At 32.6% G+C, this 16717-nt stretch overlaps 1 protein-coding gene across 1 annotated transcript in view; it reads left to right on the top strand.

Moving 5' to 3' along the window:
• The first annotated feature begins 12949 nt into the window (after positions 1–12949).
• Positions 12950–16717, top strand: part of LOC21408879 (homeobox-leucine zipper protein GLABRA 2) — a 5511-nt gene continuing 1743 nt past the window's right edge. Inside the window, exons 1-7 of the mRNA XM_010099780.2 lie at positions 12950–13191; positions 13303–13571; positions 14180–14297; positions 14614–14808; positions 15393–15770; positions 15953–16054; positions 16213–16422. Of these exons, the coding sequence (XP_010098082.1) occupies positions 13111–13191; positions 13303–13571; positions 14180–14297; positions 14614–14808; positions 15393–15770; positions 15953–16054; positions 16213–16422 (1353 nt within the window). The 5' untranslated portion in view covers positions 12950–13110. The remainder of the gene's footprint in view (positions 13192–13302; positions 13572–14179; positions 14298–14613; positions 14809–15392; positions 15771–15952; positions 16055–16212; positions 16423–16717) is intronic.

Here is a 16717-nt window from a genome sequence, read left to right as displayed (position 1 = left end):
TTGAAATGTGTGTGTTGTTCAATTATATCCGGTTTAGTTTGCTGATAGTTTAGTTTGTTGTTTTAAATTTTTAATTTAAATTGAGATATAATTTTATGTGTGAATATAATAAAAAAATTAAATATAGTTATTTTTTTAAAAAATTTACTGTAGTAAAATTTAATTTTAAAAATTAAATTGGTGAAATAAACGAGATCATTTAATTATTTTTTTAGTTCACCGTAGCATATTATTTTTACATATAAGATTATTTTTAAAAATGATCATTAAAATATGTATCATATCTCAAAATACCATCTAATTTTTTAAAACAGTTTAAAAACATTCTAATTTATAAAAACATATCAAAATGTCCCCTCTATATAATTTTGTCTGTAACCCAAGCGATTTTGCTAAAGTATCATGTAATTAAACATTAATCGAAGATATTTAATTCTAATAAAATGAATAAAAGTGATTAAATATTATAAATAATAAAAATAAAAATTTAAAATGTGTGAAAAAATTAAAAATTAAAATTCTGTTTATTTTATTAATTTAAATTTAAAATTTAAATTTTAATACAGTAAAAATTCTCAAAAATAAAAAAAAATCCAAAAGAAACAAAATCGTCCACCCAATTTTTATTCAAAGATAAAAAAACCAAAAAGAAGGATTTAAAAAAACCAAAAAGAAGGATTAAAAAAAATCCCCATAAGCCATCTGTTTATTAGTAAGAAAAACAAAAGAAAGGAACCAATCTGGATAGCCTTCATCTAAATTTAGAATATCAGTAAGCACTTTAAAGTTGTCCTCGATAATTATCCGGCTCTAATTAATCTATTAACAGCTGCGAAGTCAAAGAAAGCTGATCATCTCGGCCGATTCTGACCAAATCAGCGGTGCCAATGAACAAGCCGGTGTTATCATTTACCCATCCCAAGATAATAACATCAACAGATCCAACAGAGCTCCCTTAATGATAGTGTTTCAGTGACGAAGTCGGCGACGGAGTAGGATCCTTGGTAGCACAGATGTCTAATCGCTTGACGTCAGATAGAGCTAGTTTGAGGTTGAGATTGAGCGATTTGACTCAGGAGGGAGGATGAGGTTGTTGTAGTCCTTGTGGTTGGATGTGAGGAATGAATCGCGAGACTAGAGAAGGAAAGAGAAGGAGTCAGCATGGTTGGTGGAGGTGGGGATTAGGGTTTGGCACTGGTCAAGAACTTGGTTTGAGGATTTTGGCGGTGGAAGGAGACAATGTTTTTTTTTTTTTAATGTTAATCATTTATCAGATTTTTAAATATTTAATCATTTTTTAAATATTAATGTATTTAGTTAAGTTAAATGGTAATGCCACATCAGTAGATTTATTTTACCAGTACGCGTCAGTAAAATTATTTGGGTTATTGGCAGAATTAGACGATGGAGTGTTTTGATATGTTTTTTATAAATCGGTAGTGTTTTGAATTGTTTTAAAGGAATGTACATATTTTAAGGGGTATTTTTAATAATAATTCTTACATATATATGCAGTTGTTTTTTAATCTGTGGAGCCTAATTATTGCCTCAATACTGCATAAATGGTTAGGTTATGGACGTCAGAGAAAAACAGAGTCTGAGAGACACATGATATGCCACTCCACTCAAAATAAATAATTATTATTTAATTAATAAAAAATAATAATAAATCATATGATGACACTTAATTATTTAAAATAAAATAAATAATAAATATGTATAAAATCATGATATGTACTTTCCTCGGTAAATAAAAAGAATTATGATATCCAATCTAATTCTTAGCGGCTATGGATGAATCTTAGTGGGCCTTTCACATTTGTATTAAGCTACCTATGGTGAATATTATTCTTTACTGATGCGGTCTGGTCTTTGGTGGGCCGGTTTCTCTTTAATCTTTTTCTCACTTCAAATGTGACAGTAGTTGGAACTTGGAAGGCTCAGTCATGATTGGGACAGTCATATTTACACCCTTCATTTCCCTTAGAACAGAGCTTCAAAGCAACTTTAGAAAAGTTTGCATTACAGCAAAAGTACTTCTTGGTTTCAGCCTTTTTCACTAATTTTTTGTCCTCATTTACTGTGAAACATTTCCTTTTTGCTACTGCTCTTTTGGATAGATGCTTTTTAGAAGCTGAGCATGGGAATTGGCTTGGCAAAGCATCTTTCTGTAGTAGCATTTTTTTCATTTAAGAGACGTTTGGTTCATAAATTAAAACCGTGTGATTAGAATTATTTTCGATTTATGTGTATTTTTTATGAGAGAAAATATTGTAACAAACCACGAATCATGATTCGAATCAGGGAACGAATTCCCCAACCAAATAACACAGTGTTTCTCTTCTTGGGGTAGTATGCTCCTCCATAGCCATTTGAAACGTTTCTTTGAGCAGAGAAGCGCTTTTAGCAGCAAAATGCTGCTGGTCTTTGACAAAAAAGGAACTCAAGAGTGGTGTTAGAATACTACAATGGGCTAAATGTTCGATTATGTTAATACTCCTTAAGAGTAGGATGGCTTTTCGCCGTAAAAGTAGCGATGAATTCGAGACATCATACGTTGCACTGTTGTAGATCTCTTGCTATGGTTTTGTACCTAATAAATCTGTGTGTTTTGTCAGCACATTGTGATGGGTGATCACAAGTCGCCTGCATTGGTCAAGGATCTTACATAATTTCTTTACTCTTTACCAAAGTTTTTTTTGTCTATTTCCATCTTCCTTTATTTGTATTGTCGTTCTTGGCGCAGTCCACTTCTCCCTCACTTTCCACCCTTCTTTCATTTAGATTTTGTCTTGTAAGAATGTCGATTCCTGAATAAAAATTATTCGCGAGTCACCTGCAAACGTTAGCAGACGGACGTCATTCCTTTTTCGAATAAGCATTTTGTAAGGTCTATTACTATTTTCATTACTTTTGTAACATTGAAGCTTGCCAACGTACGCACGCACATGGATTTGATCGATAATGAATACAAGTTTGTGTTAGTTGTTGACTGTGACTGGTAGTTGTTTTACCTCTTCAGTGATCATCTTTTTAAACTGTGAAGTTGCTAGGTTATATATGCCTAACCATTTGAACCACTATATACCGTCTGACAAGATTATTGTGATTCCTTGCAAATCAAATGACTCGTCATTTTTGAAAATTAATTGTTTAATAATGGGAGGATTGGGCACTTTATCCTATCTAGTTGTTTGTATAAAATAAATATAGTTCTAACTGCCACTTGATAAATTACTTTTGTATCAGGAAATTTCTGGTATTATCAATCTCTTTTTCATCACTTGATAAATGTCTTACCTTCTTGAAAACACATATAGTAAGTCAAAACCCCAATTAACATTCTGATGAAAGACATACATGCTTCAAACTAAGAAGATTGGTCGGCCATTAGGGCAGTTACTGAAATATGAGGAATGTACTTTTTTTTTCCCGCGGCAACTTAAAGCCTAAGTATGAACATTTTGTTTCTCTTGTTTCCATATTATGACATTGAGGGACAATCAAGTAGAATTTTGTTGCTGGAAAATCAACTACAATCTACTCTAGCTTATTTAATGCCTTAAGTTTTGTTCAATCGTGTTCTTAAATTTGTTTGTTACATGCTTGTTTGTTCCGGCCAACGTCCTGTTTTTGCAGACACCGGAGTCCTAATTCCTTTGTTCAGTTTCTTCATGATACGGATTAAGCCATAATCCTTTTACTGACTAGAGCAATAAAATAAAGAAAGACAAGAAAACACACGCAATATTTATAGTGGTTCACTCTTGATGTGAGAGTTACGTCCATTTTCATTCATTGCAGAATTTCATCACAACCAGAATGTGAACATTCATGAAATGAGTAACATGAAAGTGAACAGTCAAATCTCTTTTCAATGAAGTATAGAATAGCCTTGGCTTTTGTTTCCTTTCTTTATTGTCTGCTCAATCCTGGAAGGCCCCCATTTCATTTGGTGGTAGCTTTTCAGCTGACTTCCAAAACTACCATCTCATCTACTCTTCAATAACTAACTGTCTCTCTCAATGTTGGATAGCAAGTCAGGTCTTTTCATATAGCATTAACTCACAATACTCTTTTATTTAATTATACTAAACCAAAGCTCTCGATGCAACCACATCCGTCGATTCTGTGAGAATGCGGCTTGCGTATCGTCTTGGAATTTCATAACCAAGCTAGTGATTGGAAATTTTTCACTAACTATCGTAATATTAGTCTTAGATGTAAATTACTATATTTGATGATGTTCATTATATTGGGGAATAACACACCTCTATACTCACGCAGTAAAAAAATAAATTGAAAAAAATAATAAAAAAATAGAGAAAACAAAAGTTTAGGTGAATTGAAAAAATTTTCTACGCTTACGGAAAAGGGAGAAAAATTCACTGACAATTTTAAGAATTACACACTCAATAAACTTTCTCACTTTCTCTCTTTACCTAAAACCCCTTACACTCTTTGTTTATCTTTCTTCTCACTTTCCCCTATTTCTCTCAAAAGGAGGTACTCTTTTTCTATATTTTTCTCTGAACACACTTTTCTTTAAGTACACATAAAACTTTACACAAAACACTTATTTATAGACTCTTAATAAACTATAAAATAACTCTTACCCAAAACAAAAAATAATAACTTACCAAAAAACATGAAATAGTAACTTTTCTAAAACTAATTTAAGACACTTACCCAACAATCTCCACCTTAACTCAAATTCTCTCAACTCGCTCATTTGGATATCCAATCTCGAAATCCGTCATCACATCGACAATGCAAACTTCAACAAGAATGATCCTATATCAAGTTTAAACTTTCATCAAACTTGACACGAGAAATTATTTTCTTCTTTTTCAAAGTATCTTCACTGCTATAAGTCTTCATCATCTTGTCTTTATCATCTTAAAATGTTATCATCTTATTGCACTCTTGTACTCCTACAACTTCTTTCACAACAGAAGAAGATTCTTTGTGACTTGGCTCAACCTTCATAGCTCCACCTATAACTGTAGTCTCAATCAGTTTATACAAGTTTTTTACTTTTTCATCTTTCATGGCAACTAAATCACCTATCTTGACATGCGTAAAACCATCATTCGCATAGTATTCACAACTCAAAGTGTCCAAAACTCCTAAAGAAATCAAACTTTGAGGAACATGCCTAACATTTGTTAATGTCCTCACAACTCCATCAAACATCTTCACTTTAACAATACATATTCCAACAGCTTTAGCAGTAGAATCATGAGCCATCAACAAAATACCAGCATCACAGGACTTAATAAGAATCAAACCATTCCTTATATGGACCCATATAAAATGAGCATCCAGAATCCAAGATCCAAGAGTCAAAATATTTTCATTAGCAATAACAATATAAACATCATCTTCACTATTATACTTGTCGTCAACAACATTTACAAAATCTTAAGTTTCTTGGGTTTCTTGCTTTCTCTTTTCTTTAAGATGTTTTGTCAGTTCCTCACAGTTTCTTCTAATATGCCCCTTCTTATAACAATAGTAGCACTCAATATCCTTCCTTGGTCAGGATTGGGGAACAATCATCTCCCTTATCATAACATCTATCTCGTGACTTACTCCTACCTCTATTCGAATCTGACTTAGCCACTAAAACTTGTTCAGTATGAGACGTACTACTTGGCTTCTTCATATTTGCAGTCTCTAACAGAGTAGTTGACACCTCATCCATAATCAACGTTGTCTTTTCAGCTAACAGTGTAGTCACCAAAGTCTCATATAATTTGGGTAGGGAGGCTAACAAAATTACCACTTTATTTTCTTCATTAATTTTGACATCTACACTTAATAATTGAGTTATGTACTTATTAAAATTATTTATGTGGTCTCTAACATCACTTTCCTCATCCATCTTCAACTTGTACAATTGCTTCTTCAAATATAATCTATTTGTTAGGAATTTCGACATATAAACTTTTTCTAATTTTTTTCATAACTCATAAAGAGATGTCTCATTCATAACACTATATTTCAGTTCAAGAGTAAAACTTAAACGAATAGTGCTTACCGCTCTCGCTTTCAATTCTTCACAATCTTCATCTTTCATCTTTTATGGCTTCTCTACTTGTAGCGCTTTCAGTAATCTTTGCTGAATCAAAACATCTTTCACTGTACTTTAACAGATACTGAAATTACTCTTTCCATTAAACTGTCCAATCTGCTCAAACTTTATCTCGGACATCATCTTGGTTTTTTTTAATCTTCACCACAGCTCTGTACCAGTTGTTAGAGAAGAACACACCCTTACACCCACGCAGCAAAAAATAAATTGAAACAAAAATAACAGAAAAATAGAGAAGATAAAGATTTAAATTGTTCAGAAAAATTTTCTACGTCCATAGAAGAGGGAGAAAAATTCACTAATAGTTTTAAGAATTATACACTTAATAAACTTTCTCACTTTCTCTCTCTACCCAAAATCCCTTATACCCTTTGTCTATCTCTCTCTTCACTTTCCTCTCTTTTTCTCAAAAGAATGTGCTCTTTCTCTACACTTTTTTCTGAGCGCACTTTTCTTTGAGCACACATAAAACTTTACATAAAACACTTATTTATAGACTCCTAATAAACTAAAATAACCTTTGTCCAAAAACAAAAAACAATAACTTACCAAAAAAAGATGAAATAGTAATTTTTCCAAAATCAATTTAAGGCACTTAGGCAACACATTAATGTGAGATTACACACATGCCTAACTGTAATGAATGATGGTCATGAAAACCTAAGAAAGTGTCGGACTACTACTAAAATCAATTATAAGAGAGTTGGGTGGGAGGATCAGGTAGGCGACTTTTAATTCCTGAGCAGTTTTCTGGTTTAGATATCAAGTTGCAATATTAGTAGTCAGATTGTTTGTCAGTTCAAATATGAAGTAAAACATATGTATATGACATAAGGACTGCTAAACTATCCAATGAGGTTCTACTTTTCACTTTCCATGTATCCTATACGTGAAAAATCATTTATGGTTGTCATGTATTCTGTGTCTTGTGCTCTATATCCATGGTATATAGCCAAATGATAAAACTAAATCTTGAAGTTGTTACAGAGACTAGAGAGGGGAAGAATCAATATTTGTATTTTGGTTTGTAATAAGATAGAATGTATACTTAAAGCTATATATAAGATAAGTTGAAGAAACAGTCAAATGCAAGAACAAAGAGTTGATTCCTGTTTATTGCAAGTATTTTTTGCTTTACTCTCTTTATTTTGCTTCTGTTTTTATACTCGTATAATTATATGGTATATTTTTTATGAGGTGTATTTTAAACTTTAAAGTCTATTCTCCAAGGTGGATATCAATATGACATCTTTCCAAGTTGTTAGCTTTCTATCAACACCATTTCCGTGAAAGTAGGTGATGGTTTTATATTCTTCTTTGAATCCCCCAATCACCTTTTTAAAAAAAAAAAAGAAAATAAATTTACCAAGATTTCCTCTCTTTTCACTGTGTTTATATGCCTAATTTTGACATTTTGTTTCATGTTTTTGACCCCAAATCTTGTTTCATAAGAAACCTTAAATACTTGAAAATAAAGAAAGCAAGATACCCCCTTTTCTTTTGTGCATTTCTGGGTTTCACTTTTTGCTTTCTCTAATGGAAGATGAGAGGGAACATAAAAGATAAAGTGGAGAGAGGAATCAAAAAGGAACCTTAAAAAATCAATAAATACCATTCTTTCTGTTTGGTTTGTACTAATCATGTGATTGCTTCATATTATCTACCATTCCCAACTACCATGCAGGAGAATTTGTACAAAAAAGATAATAAAGATATAAAAATGAATAATATACTGATGATTTGAATTGCAGATATATAAACTTAATCATTACTTATATGGCACCAAAACTTTTAATTATGGATGTTGGTGGCAGTGGCACATAATAGTGTTGATAAACTTTATAGGAATTGCTTCAACAACATTTAACAGCAATCAAGGTTTCTCTTAAGCATTTCAGATTTAAATGGACTGGAGGTCAATGGTTGGTTGATGGAAGAGAAAAAGTAAAGCAAGTAAAAAGTTTCAAGCTCAAAATTATGACTTTACTTGTGTGCTTCTCTGCAGTGGGGACTGGGGGTCTCACTGTTAGGCAAGAATAATCAAATATTTTCGACTATTTACGCATGTGCTCCCCACCTGATATATCTTAATTTTTGTCTCTTTTTTTTCTTCTCTTTTTTTTTTTTTTTTTTTTTTCTAGAAGCCTTAATGATAAAACATGATACACCAAGTTATTTTTAGCCATTAAATCAAATTTCAAGGACTCGCAATGGCGGAACTAGGAGATTTCTTGTGTAGAAACGTGAGCTAAATCTAAATTTTAAACTAAAATAATAATGTAACTATTTCAATTAGGTTAAATTCATTTTTTAAAGTTTAAGGTACACAAAATTAAGAATTTATGCAATAATATGGTTAATTTTTGGTTTATTTAGTATTTTAAATGTTGAAATATAAGTATATTAAAAAAATAAAAATCAAAGTTCGGGGTATTGCTTAAACTTTTGCAAAATTTTTTAATACAAATCGATGCCTCCATTAGTCCCAAGGTGGTTCGGCTATTGAACCTATGATTAGGAGTATTTTTATGGTGTACGTACGATGTACTATTTTTCATGCGCACACTTATAAATCAGACTCTTAGAACTTAATGGAGTAGTTAGAAAAACTTACTTTTTTTTTTTTTGAAACAACTTGAATTTTTTTTTATTTTTTATACAACTCAAATTCTTTTACTACGATATTTTCTTTCACAAAAATTTAAATTATATTTTTCTGTTACCGTGTTTTCTCTCACATAAAAAAATTTGAGTTATGACTTTTAAATGTGAAAAAAAAAAAACACACCCAGTTAACAATAGAGGAACAAAAAATTGACGTGTTGTACCATAAAAAATATATAAAATCATGAAATCAAGTGACGCCAAAATATGTTTTAACTTCGTCAGCCATCAATTATTCGTTTTTTAACACTTTTACTTTGCTCTTTTTCCCAACCAACCGGTTAAACCGCTGGCAATTGCTTGTCGTTCGAGAATGTGAAACGTAAATACTCAGAAAAATGTAAGAAGAAACTCAAAAGTGTGATAATTTATCTTCATACCTTTGTTTTGTTCTTAATTTATTCTTCTACGAAGACCATGAAATATGTATGAAGATTCTTATCTCGGTTAAAGAGATCACCACATAGTTTTCTTTTGATTGGAGAGCCAATAATAATAGGGAAATTAGGTGTTAGTGGAAAATTATAGGAGCGTAATAAATTTTCTTAGAAAAACTGGCTGATGATTAAAATAAATATTTGTGTTTGTCACATGAAACTGTTGTGGAATTTAATATTTGTTATCATGATGTCTGAAGTCTAAGGTAATAGGATTAAGTATTTGACTTATCCGTGTTGGAGTGAATTGTTAAGAATATTATATAAATGCTTGGATGCAAATTCATTATTTGCATTCACTTCTTTCTACCTTTTAAATGATATAAAGACACAGAAATATAGAAATAATTATACAGATAAAAAGAAACGGGGACCACAATGCTAACACTGATTCCCATATATTATGTCTTGTTGCTAATGACTGCATTTTTTGACTTTATAACTATTGGACCAGTGACTGGCTTCTTGTTTATGTATGTGGCTTGGCTTGTGACTAAGCTGAGCTGATTCCTACTATTTTTTTTCTTTTTAAGTTTATTTTTGGTTTCTTTTCCCACCAAGATAAAATAATAATAATAATAATAAATTTAATAAGGAAGGAAAATCAAATTATTTTGGTTTTATGAGAAAACCAAGATGAAGGGTCTCAGAAAAAAAAAAAAAAAAAAAAAAAGGAGTGGGTGAAAAGAAGATAGCAACCTTGAGTTATAATATTGGAAAATCATTTGATTAAATGAGGATTCAAGTCAAATTATATGCCTAAACCAATTAACTAATGAAGCAAATTCAACAGAGAATATCAACTACAGTAGCCTATAATAGTGCCCTTAAGAAATGGACATCAATTGGAGAGTCGTTGCAAGCAAGTAAAATAACTGAATTATGGAGTTGTTCAAAACAAATGAAAAAAAAAATGCTCTTGGACTTCCTCTTATTGAATTTTTTATGTGGAAAAAATATGTACAATATTTAAAAGTCAGTTATAACATTAAAACAAATCATTGGTAAGAGAAAATGACACGCAACTTTTGCGTTCTATTTATTTGAATCACTTTCCATTAGGCATAAAGATTTAGGATTATGATAAGAGTTAGGATATTAAGTTTAACATCAATATTAAACATTCTAAACAACTTGCTCAACGTATTTTCGACGATTACGTGTACATGGTATGGAATAATCATCTTTGGAGTTCGAATGGTGGCCAATCTTTGAATAAACACCAATTAGCCTTATTAATTGATTCCATTTATAAATGAAATGTGATTCATGCAAACTATTAAATGGACTTAAAATAAAGGATAAGTAATAGACCTTTTTTTTTTAAAGTAAATATTATTAAAATTTAAGCATGCAGATAAGTCATAAGATAATGTTGTACTAATTTTTGAGCTCAAATGACGGATTTTTAACTTACTTAATAGCTACGTTATGGAAAATTGTTAATAGTCTAAAAGCCTGCAATATGGAAAATTCAGCGTTAATTAACAGAGGTTTCTTTTCCGGCGCAGCCAATTATCGTTAGAAATTCTGAATCAACTGGTATTTTGATCTACACGTACATTTTTTATATTACGTTACAAACAAGAAGTTCAAAAAAAAAAAAAAAAAAAAAAAGCGTTAGAGGACTTTGAAAGTTAGATCACCATTTCATGACGCGTTTTCTGTTGTTCATTTTCTGTAGGCCGTGTTTAGAAAGCACGTTAATTGCTATTATAATTATAATAATATATAATCATAATTATTATTTGCTCTTATTTTTACTCGCCTAAATCCTACTAAGCATATTTGTTGCTGTAAAGGATACGCAAAAACGAAATTAACACTAATCTCCGATAAGATTGCGTTCGTAAGAGAAACAAAACAAGTTAGGTTATATTAATTTATGCCCATAATTTTTCAAATATAAAACATCTTTTTATTTCAGCTTATCTCTTATGAATATTCGAGGATAGAGAAGAGAGAGTATACAAAATAAAATAAAATAAAACTCAGAAAACGACAAATAAATAGATTAAACAAGTTTTTGAACATTAAAACAAGGAACTCTGATTTATAATAGAGTAATAGATAAATAAACATGAGAAATAATACACTTATAAAATCATGGCCCACCATTGTTGTTGAAGAGATTATAATATGTCTCTCACATTCAAAATCACATCATTTTGGAGTGTTAAAACACAAAAGGGAGCAGCCGGGGGAAGTTCAAAGCATTGCAGCGCCAAAAAAGGCACTGCAGCGCACTAACCCCACAATATGTGCGGGTTGTGCTGCCGCAACTGCACTGTGCGCGCTGGTTGCGCGCTGCAGCGCACAGTCTTGCTGCACAGGAGCCCGCTAGCTCTGGTAAACCCATTGCAGCGGGATTTTCATCCACTGCAACACCAGAAACTGCAGGAAACGTGAAAATGTGTAATTCGTGATCTGAAACGTGCCGAATCATTACAATCATTTGTGATATGTTTTCATACATATTTAAATACCTATTAACAATAGACATATCTATTGTAATAGGTGCAAGAATACATGAAGAGATACCTCTACATTCAAATGGTACCTTTATGTGAATGATTGTGATATTTGAAAAGAATGTATTTATTCATGAAATAACACCTCTATCTTTTTATTATCTCCAGAAAATTTACAGACTTAATTCATGTTTTAGAACTCAATATTATTGCTAGATATTGTGTTCAAAAGTTTGTTGTATCTTCGGGGAAATTTGCCATTAAAACTCATTAATAAACTTTGAGAAGTGATGACAAATAAAACTTAAAAAAAAAAAGTATTTTACAATACGCCTCAAACCTAATTTTATTTGCTTTCTTTTCATCCTGTAAACTCAAATTCTCTCTTGGTATATTTATTACTTGGTGATAATGATCATCTAAATTTTGCATACCCATGCAGTAGTACCCACCAGGGGAATCATGATTTATTGTTTCCAAAACTGTTTGAGATTACTGCTGTATCAAGTAGATAGTACTGGATTCTAATTGTTGATACCCACCATGCATGAGAGATCTAACACACATGGCGTTGGGACCCTTTTTGATCTCCAATGCCAAGCTTTCCCTCACCTAATAATTTGCCAGCTCAGTGAGCTATATATATAATAATATGATGAGTTTTAAGCAATTTTGGTACTATAATGTGTAACACCATTTATAATTTGTACCATTTCTATTTATGTTCCATATTTTTGCCCTTCACATGTCATGATTCAGCTTCTAGCTTTCATATATATCACAATCAAGTTCAATCCCAAAGAAAGAAAAGAAATAAAAACGGTAAAAAATAAGAGAATTTAATTAGCTATGGAGAGAGTTAGGGTAGGCACCATTTATAGGCCGCTAGTATACCCTAAAAAAATGGCCCTTAATAACTCATTAAATCTTGTCTGCCCTTACACTGCTTACCTCCAAACTTCAACCAAAAAAAAGAAAAAGAAAATAACCCACTCTTGAGCGAGCCAAGGTGAGCCGACCCACAAAAGCAAAAGGCTTATCATGTGGCTCAAGAGGCTGAAGAAAACAGAAAAATACCGTTGAAGGCGATTAGATTCAACCGCTTAAAGTTAGTTGAGTCTTTCACATTCCACTCAGAATATCTAACAGTCAACTGAAAAATTCACATGTAACCCCTTCCACTTTTTTTTTTTTTTTTTTTTTTTTTTTTTTTTTTTTTTTTGCTATTTCTCCCTCTCAAAGTCTTCATAATGACAGAGGAAAAACAAAGCCCTCTCGGGACTTCATTTTGTTTTATATCCTTTAATCAACCATACTCCATTTCTTCTCTCTCTCTTTCTATCTCTTCTCTAACTTAACCCACTTTTGCCCATAAATAAAACAAACCCCCATTCCATCGACACCTCAGAAACAAAAACAAATCCCACAAACCAAACTTGCCATGGGCGTGGACATGTCTAACACTCCACCCACTTCTCACACCAAAGACTACTTCGCTTCTCCGGCTCTCTCTCTCAGCCTTGTAAGCTTACCAAAACAAAATAAAAATTATATATATATCATCTACTAACCCTTTTGAGTTTCAAAATTACGTGTTTGCTGTTTTCTTTTTTGTTTTTTTTTTGTGTTTAAGGCCGGGATTTTTCGCGATGCTGGGGCAGCGGCGACGGCGGCAAATATGGAGGTGGAGGAAGGGGAGGAAGGGAGCTGCGGCGGGAAGAAAGACGACACGGTGGAGATGAGCAGCGAGAATTCGGGACCGGCGAGATCGAGGTCGGATGATGAGTTTGATGGAGAAGGAGAGCATGATGACGATGGCACTGGCGATGGAGACAAGAACAAGAAAAAGAAAAGGAAGAAGTACCATAGGCACACTGCTGACCAAATTAGAGAAATGGAAGCGTAAATAATATTACCCTCTTTATTATTACCTTTCTTGTTTTGTTTCTCGTTGTTATTATTACTACAATTATAATTATTATTACTGTTTTTTTAGATGAAGATCCTTATAGTTTTATCAATGGCAGCTAAAACTTTACAAAAGTTATTATGCATTGCCAATAGTTGGAGATTAATTAGTACTATTAGGGTGGGGTAAATATAATGGGTTACTTTCGAGTTCAATGAATTCCACAAACATGAGTTCAGTGTTTTAGGTAGATATGATTTTGGACGCACATGGTTTTGCTTTTGCTAATTGGTCGGTTAAAATCGCCTTTAACGTTTGCACAGACCATACTACATCTAATATATATACATATGTATGGCAGCTTTAAAAGTATTTTATACGGTGTACGATGTACTTCTCCCAGAAACAAATTCGGACCTAATAACTTTCCCTTTTGTTTCTTACTTTTGTTGCTTATTATCTTCAAGAAGAATTATGTGTTTAGTTTACATCAATATTTGTCAGCAATGTGTCGGTGACTGTTGGATGAAGTTTGGCCTCTAGCTGGTAATATGGTTGTAGCGCACAATCTATAAGCTAAAATCCCATTTTACACTTGCAGGCTCTTCAAGGAATCACCTCATCCGGATGAGAAGCAAAGACAGCAACTAAGCAAGCAATTGGGCCTCGCACCAAGACAGGTCAAGTTTTGGTTCCAAAATCGTCGAACCCAAATCAAGGTATTGTCAATGTCCACGAATCAAAAAATTAAAATTAAAATAGGAATAATAAATTTACGGTAGAAACTGTAAGGGTTGGTTTAATTTTCTCACCGTCTAATTTGTGATTTAAAATAGTTTTACATCGCGCGCTATAAATTTTCGATTTGGACACTCAAAAATCAAACATGGAAAATTTAATCCAATAACTAAAGCAAATGAATATATGCGCATTTTCTTTTGTTATTATTATTTTATATCGTTTTTGGACTTTTTTTTTTTGTTTTTTTGTAATGACTATTGTCTTGTAATGGAGAATGGGTCGGTTTTTGTACAGGCTATACAAGAGCGCCACGAGAACTCTTTGTTGAAATCAGAAATAGACAAACTGAGAGATGAGAACAAGTCCTTGAGGGAGCAAATTAACAAATCTTGCTGCCCCAATTGTGGCACGTCCACAGTTAGCAGAGACGCCACCATGACAACGGAGGAACAACAACTGCGAATTGAAAATGCCAAACTCAAAGCTGAGGTACGTAGCTAGTCATTTTAATAATTGGAACCACTGGGACCCATAAATATCTTATATAAGATTTTATTATTATTTTTAAATTAATTTATAACATATTTTTACGTACGTCCTAATTTTAGACCTACACATTATTATTTCTAAGCAAATTGAAGATCATTTCTACTGACATTTTTTTTTCCAATTAATATTTATAAAAGTTATATTTCATAACTACGGACAAAAATAAATAAAAATTATTTGAATACCTAGATGTTTGACGGTTATATATTACTGTTTTAGTTAACTGTCTTGATTTAATGTTTATTTGATTAACTCAATGTTAAATTTGGTGATCATAAATTATTACACGAACAACTTTGCATAGAAATAATAATTTGTTGAAAAGCTAGTGAATATTACAAGCTAGGGAGGTCATTAAACATTTTTCGTTTCAATTTGGAAGAAAGCTAAACAATTTCATTCGTAGGGAAAGACAAAGAAAATTGCTTTAAAATGGTTAGATATATAGTATATAAATATACACTTCATCTTATTTCAGTTGGACAGTTAATTGACTCCATTTCATGCATGTTATATTTTCGAAGGTTGAGAAGCTCCGAGCAGCTATAAGAAAACACCCTCTGGGAGCGACATCTCCATCGTGCTCCGCCGGAAACGACCAAGAAAACAGAAGCTCTTTGGACTTTTACACCGGGATATTCGGGCTCGAGAAGTCGAGGATCATGGAGATTGTGAACCAGTCAATAGACGAGCTCGTGAAGATGGCCACAGCCAGAGAACCGCTTTGGGTTCGGAGCGTCGAAACCGGCCGCGAAATACTTAACTACGACGAGTACGTGAAGGAGTTCAACGTTGAGAACCCCAGCAATATCAAAGGGCCGAAGAGATCCATCGAGGCCTCCCGAGAGGTCGGCGTCGTCTTCGCTGATCTTCCTCGTTTGGTGCAAAGCTTCATGGATGTGGTAACTAAACTCGGAGAAAAAGATAAAAATTAAAAAATAAAAAAGCTAGCGTTTTGATATTTTCTGCATGAAACTGAGAAACGTATATATTCATTTCATATATATAATAGCGTCCATATTACAAAAGTCGTGAACTGAAAGGACTCTTTTTGTATTGTTTTTGGATGTTTTCTCTCTGATAGAATCAATGGAAGGAAATGTTTCCGTGCATGATATCGAAGGCTGCCATGGTCGACGTTATTTGCAGCGGCGAAGGAGACAATAAGAATGGTGCCGTACAATTGGTACGTCAAATTTTAAAAACTAAAGAACTTTATAGTTGATACTAAATAGTTTAAGGTGACAATATATTACTCTTACTATTATTATTATTATAATTATTATTGCGTCGTCGTCGTTTCACTTTCGTTTAAATTGAACACTGATAATCTTGTGGTTGCAGATGTTTGCGGAGCTGCAAATGCTCACGCCAACGGTGCCAACTAGAGAGGTGTATTTTGTCCGATTTTGCAAGCAATTGAACGCGGAGCAGTGGGCCATCGTTGATGTTTCCATCGACGAAGTCGAAGAAAACATCGATGCGTCATTGGTTAAATGCAGAAAACGTCCCTCTGGTTGCATCATTGAGGACAAATCCAATGGCCATTGCAAGGTATCTTATTCGCCTCTCATCAATTTAAATTTTAATATATCTCAATACATTAGTAATTTTTCCTACAAGGCAGAAATCATATACTAACAAGATTGAGTTCTTCATTATTGAAAGTGTTAGGTGATTATTAGGGTCTTTAATCCTTCACATTAATTGGACAATGCTCCAATTTTGAACTGTCGGAATATTTAGTTTTGATCCTGTTGATTATGGTCAGAAAATGCAAAAACAACTCCAAAAATGAAAAAAAAAAAAAAAAAAAAAAAAGGAAAAAAGGGGGGAAACTGATCGAGTC

This window comes from Morus notabilis, unplaced genomic scaffold, assembly GCF_000414095.1.
Source record: "Morus notabilis unplaced genomic scaffold, ASM41409v2 Scaffold307, whole genome shotgun sequence".
Lineage (NCBI taxonomy): Eukaryota > Viridiplantae > Streptophyta > Magnoliopsida > Rosales > Moraceae > Morus > Morus notabilis.
This window is presented reverse-complemented; position numbering and strand designations above follow the sequence as displayed.